Source organism: Ictidomys tridecemlineatus, chromosome 16 (assembly GCF_052094955.1).
Source record: "Ictidomys tridecemlineatus isolate mIctTri1 chromosome 16, mIctTri1.hap1, whole genome shotgun sequence".
Taxonomy (NCBI): Eukaryota; Metazoa; Chordata; class Mammalia; order Rodentia; family Sciuridae; genus Ictidomys; species Ictidomys tridecemlineatus.
In genome coordinates this window covers 42,980,997-43,001,847 of record NC_135492.1, presented here as the reverse complement: position 1 = coordinate 43,001,847, position 20,851 = coordinate 42,980,997, and the positions used below count along the sequence as shown (strand labels likewise).

At 39.8% G+C, this 20,851-nt stretch overlaps 1 protein-coding gene across 3 annotated transcripts in view; it reads left to right on the top strand.

The window, feature by feature from the left end:
* Positions 1-20,192, top strand: part of Grm7 (glutamate metabotropic receptor 7) — an 825,658-nt gene extending 805,466 nt beyond the window's left edge. For 2 of the 3 annotated variants that reach the window (XM_078033535.1, XM_078033532.1), the window contains one exon: positions 18,995-20,192. In XM_078033535.1, the coding sequence (XP_077889661.1) occupies positions 18,995-19,114 (120 nt within the window). In that variant the 3' untranslated portion in view covers positions 19,115-20,192. The remainder of the gene's footprint in view (positions 1-18,994) is intronic. The other variant, XM_078033530.1, reaches the window with a different exon arrangement.
* The last annotated feature ends 659 nt before the right edge of the window (positions 20,193-20,851 follow it).

Here is a 20,851-nt window from a genome sequence, read left to right as displayed (position 1 = left end):
CTCTCCTTAGTGTTGTTAAACTATGCCTGCTGACGTGGATTCCACTGTGAAGGAAGATCCGACGTCCGAGCTCCAGTGACGACACTACTTTGCTATGACCGGCCCCAGTTCCTTGCTGGGGTGTCCTGATGAGGTGGTGTGACTGGACTGTCTCTGTTTGATTTCAGCTCCCAGTCGCGGCAGGCAGGCGGTCTCCAGCCGCCCAGTATCACAGGCCGCAGGAGGGTGATCGGTCACCTGCTGCCGGGTGTTCTCCTACCGCCCAGCTATGTGGGCAGTGGGTGAACTGTCGCCGGCGGGCCTGCAATTTCCAGCTGCCCAGTCTCGAGGGCCTTGCCTCTAGCCTCCTGGTTTCTCCTGCTAGCCTTCTGTAGCCGCAGGGCAGGCCGCACGAATCAGTTGGCCTGGATCTCCGGGGTCCCACAGTTGGCAATTGGGATCCCAGGCACTCTGTCCTTTGGATTTTTCCTGCTTGCCCCTCCCCCAGCTCTAGCTAGACAGGTTTTGTTTTGGCTGCAGATGGGTAGGGGGGGTTGCAGGTCAGGTGCCTCTAGTTCCCCCCTAGTCTTTATGCAGGCTCACTCTGATTCTCCCTCCCCCGGCAAGCCTAGGAGAGATTTTATTCGAGTTCCCGATGTATGGGGGATGGGCTGAGTGCCACACACCTGTTTTGTTGTTGAGATCTGTCGGAGAATGGTGGTGGAAATTTCAGCTGTTCAAGATGCTGACTGCTGATTGCCTTGGCGGAGTGTCCGCTGTGGGGGATGGGACTGTACCGCTTCCTTCCCCGTCTAAACTCCCGAACTCAGCCCGGGGGTCAGTGTGGGCTTGGCTGGTGGGATTCCACCTGATCTCCCTGAATACATCTTTAGATAAGCAATGACATAGTATTTCTGTGTCATTGAGATTAAAACAAGGTAGGGGTTGGGGTTGTGGCTCAGAGGTAGAGTGCTGGCCTAGCATGCATGAGGCACTGGGTTCGATCCTCAGCATTGCATAAATACAAAATAAAGATATTGTGTCCACCTATAACTAAAAAATATTTTAAAAAAACAAAGTAAATGGAATCCTAGACTCAAATTTGAGGCATGTAAAGGTAAATGAAATTCCATCAACAGTTAATATGTCCTAGTTTCTGAGCTTATTGTTGGCAACCTGCAGCCAGGCAGGTACAAGGTGCATGAGCAACAGGCAGGGAGTCTCCAATACTGGACAGCAATGAGGTGCTCCGTCGTCCTAGGGTGAGCAATTTCAGAGGAGCAGTTAAGATATAACATCCTGTGCAAGATGTTTACTATGGGTTGAATTTTGCTCTCTGCTTTTCAAAACAATGTTTATGTTGTATCCAGTCTCCCTCACTTTGACATGAGAGGTATGTAGTAGTATGCCAGCATTAAGGATTTCGTGTAGCATCAATCCTTACTCATTTTTTCCACTCTATTTCTGTTTTCTAAGAAGCCACCAATGGGCATGAGCAACATCTTCTGTTCAAAGAGATTCATAGTAGTTTACACATGGGCCTTGGATTCTGATGGCTTGGCTCTCAGAGTTATGTGACTGTGGGAGTTATAATTAACTTCTCTGTGCCTGCTCTTTCCCATCTGCAAATGAAAACATCTTCCCAGACAGCTGATGAGCTGATATGCCTATGATGCTCAAGTACCATGGCTGGGTAGAAGCAGCACTCTAGCAATATGAGCCATTACTAATATTAAGCAAATTCTTTTAAATTGGCTATTTCAATTAATCCTCTCCTGTTCATTTCTAACAGCCCATGAGACTTGCCCAATTTCACCCCCTATTCATTTTTTTCTCAATAGACAAAAGAATCATATAACTAACTGATGGATCCTAAGATATTGGTGGGGGGGCAGTAATAAAAAGGGAAGTACTGCAACATGGCAACATTAAAAAGAACAGAGAATAATTTTCCCAAGTCTGCAAGAAAGGCCAGCCCCAAAAACATTGCAGGAAGAAAATAAAGCCAAAAAAGAGAAAAACTGTAAACTTAGAGGTGAGGGAGTTGGAATCTAAGAGAACTCACCAATAGCATAACCAAAAGGGAAAAAACACAAATGCAAATGCAAACTCAAACGATGAAAGCCAGAAGGCACACAACAGGAGACAAGAGAAGGCTTGCCTGAGGACTTGGGCAAGCTGCTTCCTAGCTGGGAAGTGATTGACAGGGGAGCGTCTACACCTGTTTCTGGGAATAACTCTGTTGTCAGCTCCAGTAGGAAAGACTGATCACAGGTCATAGGATACTGAAAGCAGAAAATTCTACTCAGGATACTCAGTACAAACAGAAGTAGAAAACAAGGTCAGATCTTCAGGATTATCTTTGTAAAGTCAGGCCTCTTGGCCTGGGCATAACTGGGTCAGATCTCTTACCCATAAGCCCTAGAAATGACCTTGAATATGGGGCATGTTAAGGATTTTGGAAATGTTTATTTAATTCATTTAATGTTTTCCTTCTCTCTCAATGAGATGGTTAGTTGAGATGGTGGGACTTTTATGACAGTGTGCACTATGGTACTTCAGGGGACCGTAACTATTTAGAAGTACGAGGCAGAAAAGTACTGTTCTCTTAAGCTACACAATCACCCAAAAGTTCTAAGATAGCATTGATAGTAACAATGTCCTATGTTGCTATTAAGAATTTCCTATGTTGCCATCATTAAAAATAGAAATTCCCCTCCCAAGTAAAGTATTTATTTACATAAATGCTATCAGGTTGAGATAGATGGGTCTCTTATTCTCTGAAGTGATTGGAAATCTAACTGTACTTCTGAGCTTCCTTTGCAAAAATATAGACTCCTTACACACTACAACACAGTCTTAGCTCTTCATGAAAGGCTAAAGGGTTTCATTTAAAGATTAAGTTCAGAGTTTATAACATTCTATTGCACAAGAGCAAAACTGGCAACTTCAAGTCCCACAACATTTTTGTGTTTAAATGACATCCTAGGAAGGCAGTTCATCCTATGAGACAGGGGCCGTTGAAACAGGGGGCTGAGTGTTGACATGGTTTGAAATTCTGAATTTCACTGACTTATATAGATGACTTGCTTTTAATGATAATTATAATGACAGAGCCATGACAAAGATGGAGGTTATGATTTTGTTTTTGTTTTGTAAAACTGGGGATAGAACCCAGGGCCTTGTGCATGCTAGGCAAGTGTTCTACCACTGAGATATACCCGAGTCCTCTGTATATTATTTTGAGACCAGGTCTTGCTAAGTAGTCCAGGCTGGACTCCAATTTGTGATCCTTCGGCCTCAGCCTGTAATCTGCAGCTGAGATTACAAGTGTGCACCACTGTGACTGACAATAAGTGCATTTTATTAACTGGCTATTATTGTGCTGAATGAAGCCTTTACATTTACCCGTATCAGTTATTCCAGGCATCACTAGTACTACTATACTATGTGTAGAGAAGCTAAATGCATGGAAAAAGAAGCTTAGAGACCTCTCAAAAAACCCAAAAAATCAGTTTGAAAGAGCAAAGCTGGATGTCAATACAGGCATTCTGACATGAGCCACGTCGCATTAACCCTGATAACCACATGTTGCCTCTCAGAGTAGTGTCCAAGGCAATGCCTATAACTTCTTTTGGGGAGCATAAAGAATAAAGTTTATATCATCTTTAGTGTGATTGTTTTGGGTCACAACCTTTTCTCTGCATTTGAACCTGTGATGACATTATTTTAAACCCTCCTCTAAGCCCCAACACTGCATTTCCTTCTCAAAGGATCTTCCCTGACTTGGTTCCCATGGGGAGAAAAGAGGTGACACTGAACAGGGGTGGCCCTGGGTACGGGGTGCTTCTCCTAGAATCTACACATTCATGCTGCCATCAGTAGCTACACTTCCTGAGCATGTCACAAAATACACTGCTTCTCGTATGACCTCTTGGAACTTCCTAGCCAGTCCTGTGGGCACATGAGACCATCTAGTTCTCCTCGCTTAGCCTTCTCTTGCTTATCAAAAATGTTGTTTTGGAAAAGGTGAGTACATCTGAATATGCTCCCTAACCTCACTAAACCTCAGTTCTCCTTTTATAAAACAGAGATATATAATGCACATAGCTTGCTGGAAAGATTAAAAGGGTTTGTGACTATTCAGGGCTTTGCATAGTTTCTAGCACATTCTAAATGCTAAGTGAATGATGTGTTCAAAGTGCAAGTGTTTGCAGCACTGGGAGCGTCACCCAGCTCCATGCCAAACTGTGTGGCAGTTCAGTACTTAACTGCTTGGCTTCTGGGAAACAACAACTACCAGGAGAACATTTTTTTGTGTTGTTTCCAGTGAAATTCACCACACATCATTTTGGTCAAACTGAGATACAGCACACTGTTTTGAGTATTGGGTTCAAAAGCTTCTTTGGAAACAGGGACTTCTGAGTGATCACCATTCAGTTTGTTTGATAACCAACCCGGGTAAGAGGTACCCATGTCCATGTGTGTGTGTGTCCCCCTATATGAATATACGTATATGCCACAGTCATGCATGGATAACTTCACTGGTAATATGTATTTTAACAGAATCAGCTTGGCAGTTGTCACTGTCTTCACTTTGCTTTATATATATAAATGCAGACACAGATCAGTTCTTAACTGTAAAATTCAGCAGCTGGTAAGTAGGGGATAACTCCAGCTAATCTAAATGAATCTCTTCTGATACTCATCAGTATGTGTCTCATTTATTAAATCAAAATGAATTAAAGCAATATAGGAATAAATGCACATTTATAATTTCCAGCAATGATTATGAAAATAATGTAACAATGCTACAACAAGGTTTCCAAGAAGCCATGGTTAACAGCTTCAACACGGCACAAAGATGACAAGAACTGTACATGAGGGCAGCAGTGACCACTGATTATTGATTATGTGTTCGGCTTTCTCCTGCATCATTCTGTACAGGAACAAACTTTCATTTTGCCATAACAGAAGCTGTCAAATCCCTGCTTCTCCCTTTGGAACCGGCTGACTAGTACAATCTCTCAAAGTGTAAGGTTTCAATATCATATCTGCACAAATAGCACAGTGGATAACCATGGCTGTGTGAGTGGACAGAAGTGGGGTCACACTGACAGTGATTGACAAACTCCTTTTTTCAGTGAACAGACAGAATGTACTAGTTGTTCTGACATCTCAAACTTTCTTAAGACAGTTTCTGAAAACTTAGTGTCCAAATTCAAACAGCAAATTTAGTTTTGTTTATAGGCAGGTTGACCAGCTTCAGAAGGATCTCTTTCTGTCAAGGGAAAAGTTTATGCTAACACAATGTCTCAGTGTTTTGTTTGTGTGTGTGTGCATGCGTGTGTGTTTGCGTGCACGAGAGATCGAGAGAGAGACTCTCCAAATGCATCCAGAGAGAAGACTAATCGTAGCTAAAGTAAATTGAGTATAAATTTTTATCAAACCACATTCTAAGTACTCTACCCAAAACTCCATTAACCCTCTGACACCCACTGTCCAGATGAGGAAGCTGAGGCATGAAGAGATGCTCATCTGCTGGGATCACACAGTTGGACGGCAGCTACTCTTGGGTCTCTGTTGTCCATCTTTTCCCATGGCTCTACCTTTGAATCTGGTGATTATTTTAATGTTCAATGTCAAATTAGGAGCCTCAGGTTTATCAACCCATAAAAACTATCCCAACTCAATTCCATCTCTTATTTGAGATATACAAAAAAGAATAAGTCAACATTATAACTGCTTAGTGGCGGAGACTATAAGAAGAAGGTGGGGAGCACTGCCCCCCAAAGCTGAAAACTTTACTTTGAAGATGGGGATTCTCAAATTTTCTATCTTGTAACTATTCAAACATTTGGAAAAGTAGACGGAGCAGTAGTAGTGGAATCTACCAAAAGGATTCAACAATTCTTAACATTTTGCCATACTAGCCTCATTTAAAGATATATTCCAGCTAGGCAAGCCCAAGCCATGGATGTCTCCAATTTATTACCAAGCTTGACACATCCTCAGCCAAAAGCAATTTTAAGTGTTCTCTTCCCTTCTCCCAATAAAAGCTGCTCTCCTAACTCAGGTACTGAAGAGTCATGGTCTGCTCCATCCATATTTTATCAAAACATGGTGTCTGCTACTTCTCTCAATTAACAGCTGGAGTTTCTTCTGATCACTCCTTGTGAAAATGAAAGGCTTTTCTCCTCCCCCTGATTGGGGAGCTAGAAGGACTGTGCAATCTGTGGGAAGTGAAAGGCCAGTCCGTACTCCAGGAAAGTGAACTAGGGTAAAACTATCACGGCCCTCACCTTTTTGCATCCATCTCAGAATGGAAGGGAAAGATTCCAGGCCAAAGCATGAAGTCAAAGGAAGAAGTTTTAAGGAATGTCAGATCAGTCATCACCATCTGTTATTCTCAAACTACGGGCCTATCTATCCTCTTCTTCCTATGAAAGTTTCCCCTATTCAGTTATTTATGCTTTGGGCATTAGGCAATCTCACAAGTCCTGTGGCTACAATGACAACCTAAAATTGACATATCTAATTTACATTCTAACAGGGAAAGAAGAATACAAATTAAAATATAAACAACAGAATACTTCAGAGAGTGCTAGTGGTATCTGATGAAAAATAAAGTGTGTAATGAACTGGAAAAGCAGGTGGGAGTCAGTTTTTTAGAGGGGATTAAGAAAGACCTCCAAGGAGGAGACATTCAAACTGAAACCTGGGGGTGTAGCTGAGTGGTATGGCACTTTTCTAACTCAAGTGAGGCCATGGGTTCCATCCCCAGCACCAAGATGGGGGAAAAAATGAAAATCTAAAAAAGAGAAGAAGCCACCTTTAGGACTATCTAGGGAAAGGGAGGAAGAACGTTCCAGAACACTGTCAACCTAGAGTCAGAGAGGCTCTGCCTCCACCCCCCACCTCTTTTCCTCTCCTGCATGTACTTCTGGCATGGTTTTTGTAACACTCTCTACATGATCTTTGGGGCCTGACTTACAATTATTTTCCTGATTCTTCCACTTCTACATTTTCTCAATCTTGAGCCACATTCCTTTGAATAAATAAACTCTTAAGTCATTGCACATGAGTGCGTGTGCGCACACGTGCACACGCACACGGAAAAGACTTAGATTAGAAGAGACCTGTCTGTTAGTAGGCATCCATTATTCTTCTAACCCAGGCCATGGTATTTGCATTTCTGCCTCTACCTATCACTGCATATCAATGATAATTCTCTGTGTGAAGGAAGCTGGACTTCTGTAGAGAGGTAAGCCCACCTGGCTTCCAGCCAGGGACTAAGTGGATCTTGTAGATAAAATGTGCTTAGAGAAGCAAGACTTAGACCAGATTAGCCTATTACCTAGCAAGCACTCTTGACTTCTGATAGACATTACCAATCCATCCCAGCACTCTCTCCCTCTGAGAATAGATTTGATGACTGGCATGGTTTAAAAGCCGAAACCCTAGAACAGCTGAATTAACTTAATTAATTAGTGTTTAATTTCTAAAACTATTTCCTCCCTAACATTGGGGAAAAGAGAGTCTCTCATAGGCTCTCAGTAGTGGATTCAACACACACGTTTCAGAAAACACTTTAGGGAGCCATTTTACATGATGTGGATACACACACAAACCATGTGGATAAAAAAGGAAGGTCTCAACAAATTTCTCAGAGCTGTTTTTTTTTTTCCCCTAATAAAAAGCCTGGAAGAAATGCTTACCCTATAATTAATAATGGATCAGTTCCTATAATGGTATTTACTCAGGAGTGGGTTATACTAATAAAAACATGAAGAAAAATTAGACGGAGTAGATTGCATAAGACAGTCTTCAAAAGAAACTACAGAATGCACAAGAAGTTCTCTCTATCCTAGAGAAAGGCTGAAAATGAAAGGAAAAATTGTGGCTGCTCAGGTATGAAGGATGGTCATGGGCACTTACCTGTGTCTTGCTAAATGACTTGTTATAAAACAAAACAAAAAAGACATATACACTAATTACAATATAAAAAAGCAACATTATAGGAAATTTAGCTTAGACACTAAAATGACTATAATTCGATTACCCTGATAAAGTACTATAAATCTCTACCAACTTTTTATTACCATAAGTTTAAAATATGCATGTATATTAAAATGAGGAACACCCCACCCCAATTCTTTGTATAAAATCACCATTTATTAATATTTTGCTCATCCCTCCCCCCACCACACATATATACACATCTAGTCAATGTATCTATATGATTAAATTGCTGGTGTAGACCTGAAATGTTCCCAAGTCCCTATATGTCAAAAGTTTGATCCCCCATCCTGTGGCACTCCTGAGATGTGGTGGAACCTTTCAGAGGTGTAAGGAAATTATGTTGCTTGGGGTGTGTCCTGGAAGGGGATACTGGGACCTTGTCCCCTTCCAGTATCTTTTTCCTCCCAGCTCTGTTTTAACACATGCTCTCACCATGATGCACTGCCTCACCATTGCCACAGGCAATAGGACCAAGCGACCATGGATCAGAATTCCAAAACCTGGAGCTGAAATAGACCTGTCCTCTTTCAGAGTTGGTTTTCTTCGACTTCTGAAGCAGATTTACTCTTACAGCACTCTTGATTTTGTGACCTGTTCTTTTGTACTAAACATCATCAGTTTCCATGCTGCTGGTCCACAGTTGTAACCATCATCTTCAGGGCCTCATACATGCTAGGCAAATGATGTACCACTAACACACATATTCCCAGCCCAAATGTTTCCATAGATTTTTAAATGCAGTGTTAAAAAAAAGGATTAAAATAGATTCAATAGCTAGGCACTGTGGTGCATACCTTTAATCCCAGTGACTTGGGAGGTTGATGCAAGAATATTGGTAAGTCCCAGGCCAGCCTCAGCAACTTAGCTAGACTCTGTCTCAAATAAAAGATAAAGAAGAGCTGGGGATAAAACTCAGTGGTAAAGTGCCACTGGGTTCAATCCCAAGTATGCCCCACAAAAAGAACTTAATAACCTTCCAGTGTTAGACATTATATTTTAAAATTATAAATAATACTGCACATCTTCACAAATCTTTATGTATATAAATTCATTTCTTTTTAAACATTCTTATTATTCCTATTCTTATTATGCATACTATTTTCAATTAAAAGTATTTACCTAAAAACCAAAAATACCCTGCAGTTCACTGTTGTCTCCATTTTAATTTCTTTGATTATAAAGTATTTGTGATTAATATTTAACTATAAGAATAAAACACAATCGCCACAAGATTCAGCCATTTAGATCAACATATTATTTCCACTTCTAATTGAGGACTGTTCACTTTTACACTAAGATTATGTATAAGATATAACTTTCAAGCTTTACACCCAATACCCATTTAGCCCAGAGGATTCAGGCCTTTTAGACTGTGAGTTCCTTAAAGACAGCAACATGTCTGGTTCCTTGTGTGTCCCCAGCAACCCATGTTTAAAACTTGGAAGACATTTACTTTATATTGGCAAAGTTCTCTCTGACTTCTATTATTAGTACTATATACCAACCCTACCATCTTCCAGGGACAGGATCTCAAAAATGGAAGGAAAGTTGCTTCCTTCTCTTCTTTTTTTTCTAGCTCAGATGGCTTCTCTGCCTTCCCTTTCTCCGAGTCTCATCTAGCCCTCTGAAATGTGCAGCCAAAACAAGAGGCAATGAAGCCAGTGGCACATAACAGTAGTCTCAGGACAAAAGAGGCTGAACCAGGAGGAGGACATGAGACCAGCATGGGCAAAACAGACTAATTCTCAAAAAGAAAGGGGTGGGGGGGACATTGTGCTTGAAAAAACTCAACTGTCATCATGCAAATATCCCTTTCCACATTAAAATCAAACCAATGAGCCAGGCATAGTGGCTCAGGCTTATAATTCCAGCAGCTCGGGAGGCTGAGTCAGGAGGATTGTGAGTTCAAATCTAGCAACTTAGCAAAGCCCTAAGCAATTCAGCAAGACCCTATCTCAAAGTAAAAACTAAAACGGCTGGGGATGTGGCTCAGTGGTTAAAAAAAAAATAGGTTCAACCCCCTGGTAACGGGGGGGGGGGGGATCTCAAGGATGCTTCTGCATGAGCATGGCCTCAAGAGCCTAGAGCCCCACTGTAATTCCAACTGGGAATCCATGTATTGCAAGCAGTCCTAACTGTTCCATCAACATATGGCTGATCTCCTTTCTGGTGATTGCTATCACCAGGCTGTTATTGGAAAACTCAAATACTGGTGAAGCTCTCACAGTACATCCCAATATCTGTATGCAGCAGAAAATACCCCTGGCCATCTGAAATGGATCTCCCTAGCAGTCTCTTTTTCAGCATTTTAAAATTTTCTTTCTCTCTTCCACATAAATTTTGTACTCAAACATCAAATTATTCATGATTTTTCAAGGAGTACACCTTTGCCAATGTGGTATTCCCATCTAGAATGTTCTTGCATACCTGTTTCTTTAACACCTATGGAGGCCTGAAGAATGTCCACAATCTACTGCTCAAGAAGTGGTTCAATAAGCAGATACAGTGGCCCATGCCTGTAATCCCAGTGACTCACAGAAGGTTGAGGCAGAAGGATCTCAAGTTCGAGGTCAGCTTCAGCAACTCAGCAAGACTGTTTCAACAATAAGTAAAAAGGGCTAGAGTTGTAGCTCAGTGGTAGAGTTCTTGCCTAGTATGCATAAGGTCCTGGGTTCTTTCCCAGAACAACAACAACAAAAATAATTAAACAGTTCAATACTATCTCCTCTTTTGAGACATTTTCTGAGTTCCTCAGACACTTTTATTCACTTTTGACTCTTCCTCCATGTATACTGTATTACTCTTTCTGCTCACTCACCTGTTCCAGTCTCTGGTCATTCAGCTTCCAGGTATTGGACCTACATATACTCTGTGACCCTAGGATTTGCATGGCTTCTCTTTCACCTCCTGCCAAACTCTGCTCAAACCTCCTCTCTTCTGATGAGGTCCTTCCCCCCGCCCCTCTAGTCTCTCATCTTTGATGTTTGTGATTGACAACAACCAAAACACAAATGATTCTTCTGGTTGCATGATTCTGTATTTGGAAATTCGCCAACTCACCCCTATTCCCTGAAGTTTATTTATTTTTTAGTATGTTTTTCAGTTGTAGTAGGATAAAATACCTTTGTTTTATTTATTTATTTTTATGTGGTACTGAGGATCAAACCCAGTCCCTCACACGTGCTAAGCGAGTGCTTACCACTGAGCCACAACCCCAGCCCCCTGAAGTTTATTTTTAATTCTAAAATCAATGCTTGCAGGGCTCTTGCAGTCATTCACAGAAATGTGTAGAGCAGCAAAATACTGGAATTGCTCTGTGCACACTCTCCCAGCTGAGGCCAAACAAGGTGAGACTCTGCCCTTGTATTTCTGCTCATGCGTTAATAATCATCCTTTTCTCAATGTATTACCTGTTCTTTGGTGCACTTTGGTGGTGGCTTTGCCCTTTAAAATGGCTCCTAAGTACTGAAGTGTCACTCATGGAGAAAATTCCCGTGGAAGAAGGGTCTAAAACCATATCTGACACAGAGTAGCTGCTCAATAAATGCTTGTTGTACCAGGATAGACAATGTTTCTATCTTTATGCCCCTGCTTTATAGACAAGCTCACTAGCACCCTCTGAGCTCTTAATAAATTTGGATGATATATAAAGGAATAAAGAAACTGACTGTAAATCTCTTGAGCCCAAATACCAAGGCCTGGAATTCAGCAAGAGCTTTTCTTCCAGCAACACTAAGTATTCCTCTGCTACTATTTCATCACTATTGCCTTATTTGTAACATTAGCCTTAAGACAGACTTTGGTGCACCGCTTCAATCTTGAATGCATTATTGCACTGCATCCATAATACGCTCCAGAATGCTCACACATCTATAATATATAAAATTGCAAGATGCACAAAGCTTTTCAATGCCCAGGCAAAGTGCATAACAAGAAAAAAGTAGCTTCTCTGATACAATAATTTACTGCACCTCTTTTTCTTTTGAAAGCAACCCATACACAGCCTTAAATTACCCAGATTTGAACTCAGCCAAGCTTAAAGATATTTTGAGAGAAGGACTGTATTTGCTTCAGATGCATCATCTAAGAACCATGTAAACCTCTGCTTGACGCTTTGCATCTTTTTTAAAGAAACACTAGAATGTTCATTTACTCTTTTTGGAGTGGAATTGAAAATTGATTTCTCAATTGTAACCAAGCTGTTCCAGCCCTGCTTGGATGCTGATAGAGGAATAAGGAATGTTATGGTTTAAAAGTTACAAATGAAATCTGAGAAGTTACTTTCATGCTTCAGTTTGTACACAGTGGCACCAAGGAGGATACTGAGAAGGGGTCAGAGGAAGGTACCAAACCCCACCAAGTCCCAAGTTTTTTTGTCCTGTTCATTTCTAAAATTTCCCCCAGAGACAACAATGGCTATAGAAAAACCAAAGCTCATCTAGCCACATTTTCAACAAATATTCAGCACATGTCCTAAGCATTGACAGACAAAAAATAAAAGACTATTGTTCTGACTCCTACAATTCCACTACATCCAGAAGGAACCAGAGGGTCACTCTCCTTGTGTTCAGTACAAGGAAGAAATAGGAGGGAAACTGAGCCTGGAAAATTGATCAGGTAATCCAAGAAGAGAAAAGGTAGAAAAGAGCATTGGAGGGACGGAACGGACAAGTCTAAGGATGTTTTTTCAATCTAAAAGGTTCCCTGTGGCCACTGAGAACCTGGGCTTTAAACTCAGCATGAAAGGACTGTTAGGAGAACCTCCAATACAAACCTAAACTACCAGAGGAATATCAACTTGTTCACTCATTTCCAGCGCCCTGAATTTGGTATGAAAACATTCATATACACTGAAGTAATTCACTTGGCCCCACTGGCCCCCCTGACCTTGAATTCCATTGCTCTGCCTCCTCCTTACGCTGTCCCTGCTGCAGCACTCAATCAAATACCTCCTGACAAGCCCGCTAGGATGAGGCAGGACACCCTGTCCAGGACTCCCACCTGCCCTGACAGCTCGTCTCTAAGCACTTCTCACAGGAGTGGGATCATTTTCTGTCCTGTCGCAAAGGTTCCATCCCAACTCTGATTGCCTTCTGTGTCCCTACTTGAAAGCAAGGAAGCATGTGACATGTTCCAACCCCCTCCCCAAAGCTTTCTAGATTGTTCCTTCTCCATTCTCTTGAATTGGATCACTACTGTCTGCAAAGATGGTAAGCTGGTCCTTGCAGCTGGGCTGCCCCACCATCCTCTGGTCTGCACCCCCTCATTCAGCATAGTTGAAAAATGCCGAGTTTTGCTTTGGGATTTCTTCTCTATGTAAGGGTGGTCTGCGATTCGTACCTTATCCTTACTGTAGTAAGTAGAAAAAATAAAGGAAATGTCCACCACTTGCTGAGGACACGTGGTAGTCCTACAGAAATGTCTGTTAGTAATCTAAGTATATGATGAATGAGAAGTGAACCAACAGCAGCGTGGGCTGAGAGTCTGTCTTATTATGGGCTGGACTGTGGCTCAGTGATAGAGCCCTTACCTGGCATGTGTGAGGCCCTGGGTTTGATTCTCAGCACTGCATATAAATAAATGAATAAAATAAAGGTCCATCAACAACTAAAAAATAGTTTTAAAAAAGTCTTATTGTCATCTATCAGAATGAATGACATTTAAGAGGTGTTGAGTAATATCTGCTTCCATAGGTGGTTGCAGAGGTCGACAGATACCCAGAATTTGGAGTTTTACAATTGGGTTGGAACTCGGGGTAATTTGGAATACTGAATTCTTTCCCTGACTGATAATATTCTACTCCTACACCAAGTTCCTGGTGTCGTGAAGTCTAGTTAATAAGCTCAAGGATAAACTGTCTAGAATTCTCCAAGGAGCTGGGATGTGAATCAGGGAAGAGGAAGTTTCTAGTTCAGAGTTGAACTGCTGTTATCATGAACACCTTTTCTTGTCCCCCTGTGCTGGGGCATCAGACCCAGGGCCTTAGGCATGCTAAGCAGGCAATGTAACTCAGAGCCACATCCCATGTCTGCCTCTTTTTTTTTTTTTTGGTAATCATGCTGTTCTTTCTTGTTCAGCTTTGCATCTTTTTTACTTTTTTGACTGAGTAATGTGCTACTCGAATTATTAAAAAAAAAAGAATGTAGATGCAATGATTAGAAAACAAATTGCTTTTTCTTCACAAAATACTGTAAGTTGACTAGCTTTTTTTTTTTTTAAATCTGGAATGAGAATTAACAGTTGAAGGTAAATGTCTCCTTTGCCACAGGCTAGGGGCAGTTTGCAAATGAAATGAATAGGCAGGAAACACAGAAGTCATACACAGAAAGTATTTCTTTTACTTTTACTAACTGCAAAGGATAATATGAAGAATCCCTCTCAGTTGAAATATTCACAGGTAAACTGCAAGTTGGACAAATGGTTTGGTAAGAAAGCAGCAGTTAAAGAGGACAGTTAAAATGGCAGAGAGCTTAGGATGGCTTCAAGAGTCACTCCCAATCAAGTTTCAGCAGGCAACAAGCCAGTATTTCCACATTTGTTGAGTTTTACAACAAATTAACAACATACCAAAGTAACAGGTAGGATTAAGATCTAAGAAATATCACCATGCATTTCCAAAATTATGTTTCTGTGCACTGCCAAGGGATTCACTAAAACACGTGTGTGTTGGGGGGGGCAGGGTGCCACAGATTCAAATATATTTGGGAAACAGTGCAGAGAATACCAGCTGCAAACTCATAGCCTATAGACTCCATGTAATTTTTTGCTTTTGTATCTTCCTTGCTGTATGTTTTAATTTGATTGAAAACCATCTACTAAAAACCCTAATATTGAGCCCAACACTTAATAGTGCCCCCCAAATACCTTTTTACTTGGATGGCCAAGTAAAAAAATGAACTTTTATATAAAAATACAAAAGTCTGACTCCTCTTCTGAAAATGGAGCATTTGCCTGCTAAGAGAGCCTCCCACCATGATCACAACTTCTGACACAGTGTGCACATTTTCTACTTCATTCATATTATTCATTAACATCTTTCACTTGGCCTGCTTTGCATTTTTACATTCTGAGCATAGCACATCATTATATTGAAAGCTCTGGTAAGTCATATGCATGTCCCTGTGCACCTATGGAAGAAATGCCTCAAGTATAATGTGGAAGTGAAATTTCCAAGCCAATAGGATGCTTATCTTCAGATTTTCTAAATCTTTTCACATGGCACTCCTGTATGATTATATTATCAGTCTTCATGCCTACCATTGTGACCTATCAATTCATTGATGTCATGGGTACAAAATGCTACCATATTGTTTTAATTCATTTCTCTAAATGATGATATTGAGCATTTTTCAATTAATCGTAGTTCCTCATCTTCAAGACACTGAGTTATAAATTTAACAAAATTTTTAAAAATTAGATTCTATTACTTATTCATTTGTGCAAATCTGGATAGCCATTCTTTGTCATCTAAATATATGGCATTTATTTTTTCTTCTGGCTCATACTTGTCACTTAACATTGTTAATGATATTTTCTAGCTATCTTCTACTTCAGTATTGTTTGTTATGAAAGAAAACTGGAAAGCAAAGTCCATCAAATAAAAAAAAGCTACAAAGATTTTTGCCACAATGATATGGAAAGACTATATAGTAATGGTTAACCAAATCAATATAAATAAATCTTACTATATGAAAAATAGTTATAAATGCATATGCATAGAATAACAATGTTTTAAACTGGTTAAAACTCATTAAACAATCCTGCCTATAGTTCAAGGGGAACAATAGATGCAGTGGCAGAAGCAATGGGGAGGGAGCAGAAGAGGGAGGGCCTTAACTATAGGCATTTCCTATGAGGGGGGTGGCACATTTGAAGCAAAAATGCCCATGAATTTGTATGTGTTATATTAAGGGATGTGAATTTTTTTTAACTTTAATGGAAGTTTGATTATGCTTTAAACATATTTCTACATATATATGCCTATATACACATAGTTTTTGAAATAATAAAATTCCAAACACTGAGCTTTATTTATCTTATTTCTTTAGCTAACATATTTCTTATTATTTACAAAATAAAGAAATAAAAGTGGGGTAGAGGAAACAGTTCCATTAATTTTATTTATTCAGTGTTTTTCCAGCATAATATTTGTGAGACTCTTTCTCTTTTCCATTGTGATTTTTTTCCCCTATACTTCTTTTAATGTGGTTTACCAATGTTCCACAAAACACTTTGAGAAATTTTTGTGAGACAAAAGGGCTCCCATAAAATTGTAGAAACAAGTAACTTGCTGAACTTCATGTCAAACTGAGGGTTGCTTGTGACACTGAGAATGAGCTGGACTGCCTGACCTTCCACAGGTAGCAGATGTGCATCAGTAATACTTCACAAAAACCAGTGTCATTGGCCCTAGCTCATGGGTAAGCTTTGACTCTCTAAGATATCTTCCTTTGTGAACTATAGATATAGACAAGTTTAAAAATTTCAGTATGGACAATGCCATCTACTCCTGTTCTTTCTTAAAATCTATAACTTAACTTTATAAGCCAAATAAAATAACAAAAACAAACAAACAAAAAACCCTATGTTAAAATAAAACTATTTTCCTAACAAGTGTTTCACTGGACAACTATTTGAGGTAAGCCATTTTCTTTCCTGGACCATAAGCTACTTAACTATCCGAATAAATGAAATTATCAGACACCATAGGCACTTCGTTTATTTACTCATTAACACCAGATGGTTTAAAAATAAGTATTATAATACACTGGACATTGCTGTGAAAAGCACATAATTGCCATTCTAGGAGCTACATGAACTTCATTATAATTTTGCTGCAATATTCCTAAGCAATTTTGCAAAGAAAGCAAACACTTAGGCTTATCATTTGACAAAGAAATTTGTAACTCAAAACCCATTTGTACATTATACTTCCCCATGAGAAATAGGAATAATTTGAACATTCTACCTATCAATAGGGTAAAATTCCTTTCTCAATTTTATAAAGTCTCTGAGAAGTTTAGCATCTTGGCGCTGTGCTAACCACACCTTAGGTAGGGGAAGGAATTGGATGGGAATCTAGGGCAGCTGAGTATAGTGGCAGCTTGAGATTCGTGTCATGGGGTGAAGAGGGAAGTCCAGACTCAAGCATCGAACAACCTGTTTCTGGAACACTAGTCTCTCGGACCTTTGGAATCTTCCCAGGTAAAACAGGACCTCTCTCTATGCTATCAGAGACTATGAGCCAGGCAAAGCATCTGGGAATGCTATTCTGTTCTGCAAAACATCATTTCTAAGTTTTTTTTGAAAGATAACTCCATATCTTAATCTACAGCAGTAATCTGCTTTACAGTGCAGGGACAATACTTTCTAAACTTTTTTTTTTTTTTTTTGGTGAAAACTCATCCTTAGGGTTTAATAACCTATTTGAGCACCTGCAATTATATTTGTTTTTTGTTTTACTAGACAGTTATGTTTATCCAGGAAACAATCTTCATTTATTACACAATAGAGGTGGTCTAATATACTTGGGTGAGTACAAGTTACTGAGGTTTCTGCTCATTTTTTCTTTGGTCTGAGGATAATCAGCAGGTGGTGTTTGACAAGGTGCTCATGACTATCACTTACAAAGTTCAGACGAGATATTTTAGTTGTGACACTGAAAATAAAAATTCCTTTAATTTTCCTCCTCATACTCCAAACAAGCACATTGCTGAAGACCATGAATGTCGCTGGGACCTCAGGGACCTTCTCAGAAGAACCTGGGTGTTACTGAGGCTGAGTCCAAATGTCCATCAAGTGAAGACACATCATAAGTGGAGTCTCATGACCATATTTTTCAGGAGACCCTTAATTTCATAAAATTCTATTTCTCCTTTTAGTGAATCAATGTGATATAACAGAGAAATGAGTTCTCCAATTGGAATTCCTCAGAGGGAGACAATTCTAATTTTAAACTAATTTTGAGCCCAGAAAATAAGATCAGTACACACACATACACACACCCATACACAGAATTTTGGAAAACAAATATATGCATATACACATCTATACCATGCCAGATGCACTACTCAAAGATCAGATACAAACTGTGTCCCAGTATATTAATGCTGCTTCCAAGTTCCTCTAAATCCACATATGAATTCCTGAGCTATCTATGAGTTCTGGGAAAAAGTCTTGCTCCTTCTCTACTGAATGTTATTTAGAACCTACTAGAGTAAGCGAAATAAGTTACAAGTAAATGATACATGACAGTTACTTTGGGTCTAGCAGAAGGTGATGCAGAACTACTGAGATTTAGTGAACCAAGAACACATCCTGCCATGGACATTCCATCCAGTAGTACTGAGAACTAGGATCAGTGAGTGAAAGAGAGTCCTAGAATCACTGTGCCAAGTGGGAAAATAATTCGTTCTAAGAAAACAAATGGGGACTATGCATATTGAGCTACCTGGCACATTAACGTGAACATCAAACCTTAATGGAAATACTTGTGCAAATTACCATTTACAACCTAGCAATGACAACATTATAAGTAGCTCTTATAGTCAAATATTTGAGTCTGAATAAGAAAGCACTCTAGGTGACCTCATCTCTAGACAACTTAAATTAATTCTAATGACCCAAGACAGACCTCTACCATGCAAAGGTCTGAGAGAAGATCACCTGATGAAATTTGGTGTAACATGGGTGGATCCTGCAAGCTTAGGCAATTAGGAAATGTTACAACCACTGATATATATACTACACCACTTACAGATTAAAAAGGAGGTGGCTGAAGATATCTCGAAAAAAAAGAACCTCACTAGTTTGAGTATCTCTGAGAACTGCTGATTTTAGTGGACAAAGCCAAAGAAATAGAAAAATTCAAAGTTATGTGTGTGTTCCCCACAGCCTTAACTTTGCACTACAATTGCCCACAGTTCTAGCTTCACCTCCTCTTTTGCAAATAAGGTCAATGCCAACACTTACTCTTTCCATTTATTTTCCCCAGGCCCTGCTGCAAAAAAGAAGTATGTCAGTTATAATAACCTGGTTATCTAACTTGTTCCATCCCTTGGAACCATGGAGGAAGAAGAGACCCTCAGTTATTCTGTCACCCAACCTGGCATAGGACTCTTTTGGTCCTGCCCGCTTCCATCACCGGAGGAGCTTCCCTGGCCAGGAGACCAATGTTAGAGGATCCAGTGTCCTAAACAGCTGCTTTCTGAAATACCCTTACTTTATCTTGGCTTAATAAGTCACTGGCATTAGCACTGCCAACTAGGCTTGAATTGTGGACCTTCCCTACCAGAGGGAGAGTTGAGACTCAAGTCCCACCCTGGCTCTTTAGGATGCAATGGAGAGCCACAGGACTGACTTGGGGGCTAACTGGTCTTTCTACATAAGCACTTCCGGGCTGCAAGGTTTTGAAATTTTTCTGTACAGTTTGTGAGGACTTTTGCACTTTGCCATCTGATGTCGTACCTCGGTTCATTGTTTCCGAATGCCCTGTTTCATAGAGCCCCGCCCTCCAGATGGTGGAATGTTTGGGAAATTTTTTAAAATGATTAAAATTTTAAAAAGATCTTGGCAGACAAAGGCACACATACATCTGTACGTGACTATATGGTTATGATTATAGTACCACTGCAAATCACGTTATTTTTTTTAAGACAAAAAAGATATTTAAAGACCAAAAACTGTGCTGAGAAAGTAAACCCCACCTATCTGTGGTACATGATAGGTGACATGAAAAGAAAGCATTGGCTCAATGGCATAAGGTCTTGGTCCTTGGAATGCATGCCAGTAATGTATTTTACAGTACATGTTAATAATTTATGTTCGATACTTGTATTTCTGTTCTCTTTTGTTATTTTAATTAAGGTATATGGATATTTTGCAATAATTTTAATAATTATGCGATTTGAAGGAAAGAAATATGGATTTTTCATGTCTTGAGGTTTTGTTCATGCCCCATTATGACTGACCAGTGTGATAAGGACTTAAAAAAAAGCATGTATGTTTTTTACTGTTTGTAATAAGTACTTTCGTTAATCTTGCTGCTTATGTGCCAATTTAGTGGAAAAAAAGAAAAAAGACAAAAAAGAAAAAAAAAAACCCTTGCTGGAAAATTCCCTCTTTCCATTCTCTTTCAATTCCGTGGTATTGTCTAAGAATGTATCAATAAAATACTTTGGTTAACTTTTTTATTTTCTGCAATAAATATTTTAGTTGTTTTTTTCCCCTTTTAGTTATAGTTTATTTCAAATCTCAAGCTAGGTAGCACTAGGGACAACCAAACTGGTCAAAGTAACACTCTAAGTCACAGCCATGTCTGAAATATGTATTAAAATCCAGAGGTGCTACTTTGGGCTACTTTAACTCCTAGAAAATGAGCAACTGCAAAGACCATTTGTTTGTTTGTGCTCTACCACTAAGCTACATCCCCAGTCCTTTTTTTAAGACAAGAGTCTTGCTAGGTTGCCCAGGATGGCCTAAAACTCACAATCCTCCTGCCTCAGCCTCTGAACAGCTGAAATTACAGGCACACACACACCGCCATGCCTGGCTTCTTCAAAAGTGGAGTTAAGACCTGACAACATTAAAATATTAACTCAGTGTGTTTTCTATCAAAAACATCCAAAATGACAGAGGAAGGAGAAAATAAAGAAGAAATATTAACTTAAATAAACTGCTTTCTGGTGGCAATTTCTTGAAAAGACACACTTTTTTTTTTCCCCCCCAAAAGTCAAGCAAAGAATACGGTTTCTAAAGAAAACCAACATGATGTATATGGTGAACAGGTTGGTCCATGTTAGACGGGTCCTTCATTTTCTACCAAGACCAATAAAACTTGAAACTGCTTTCC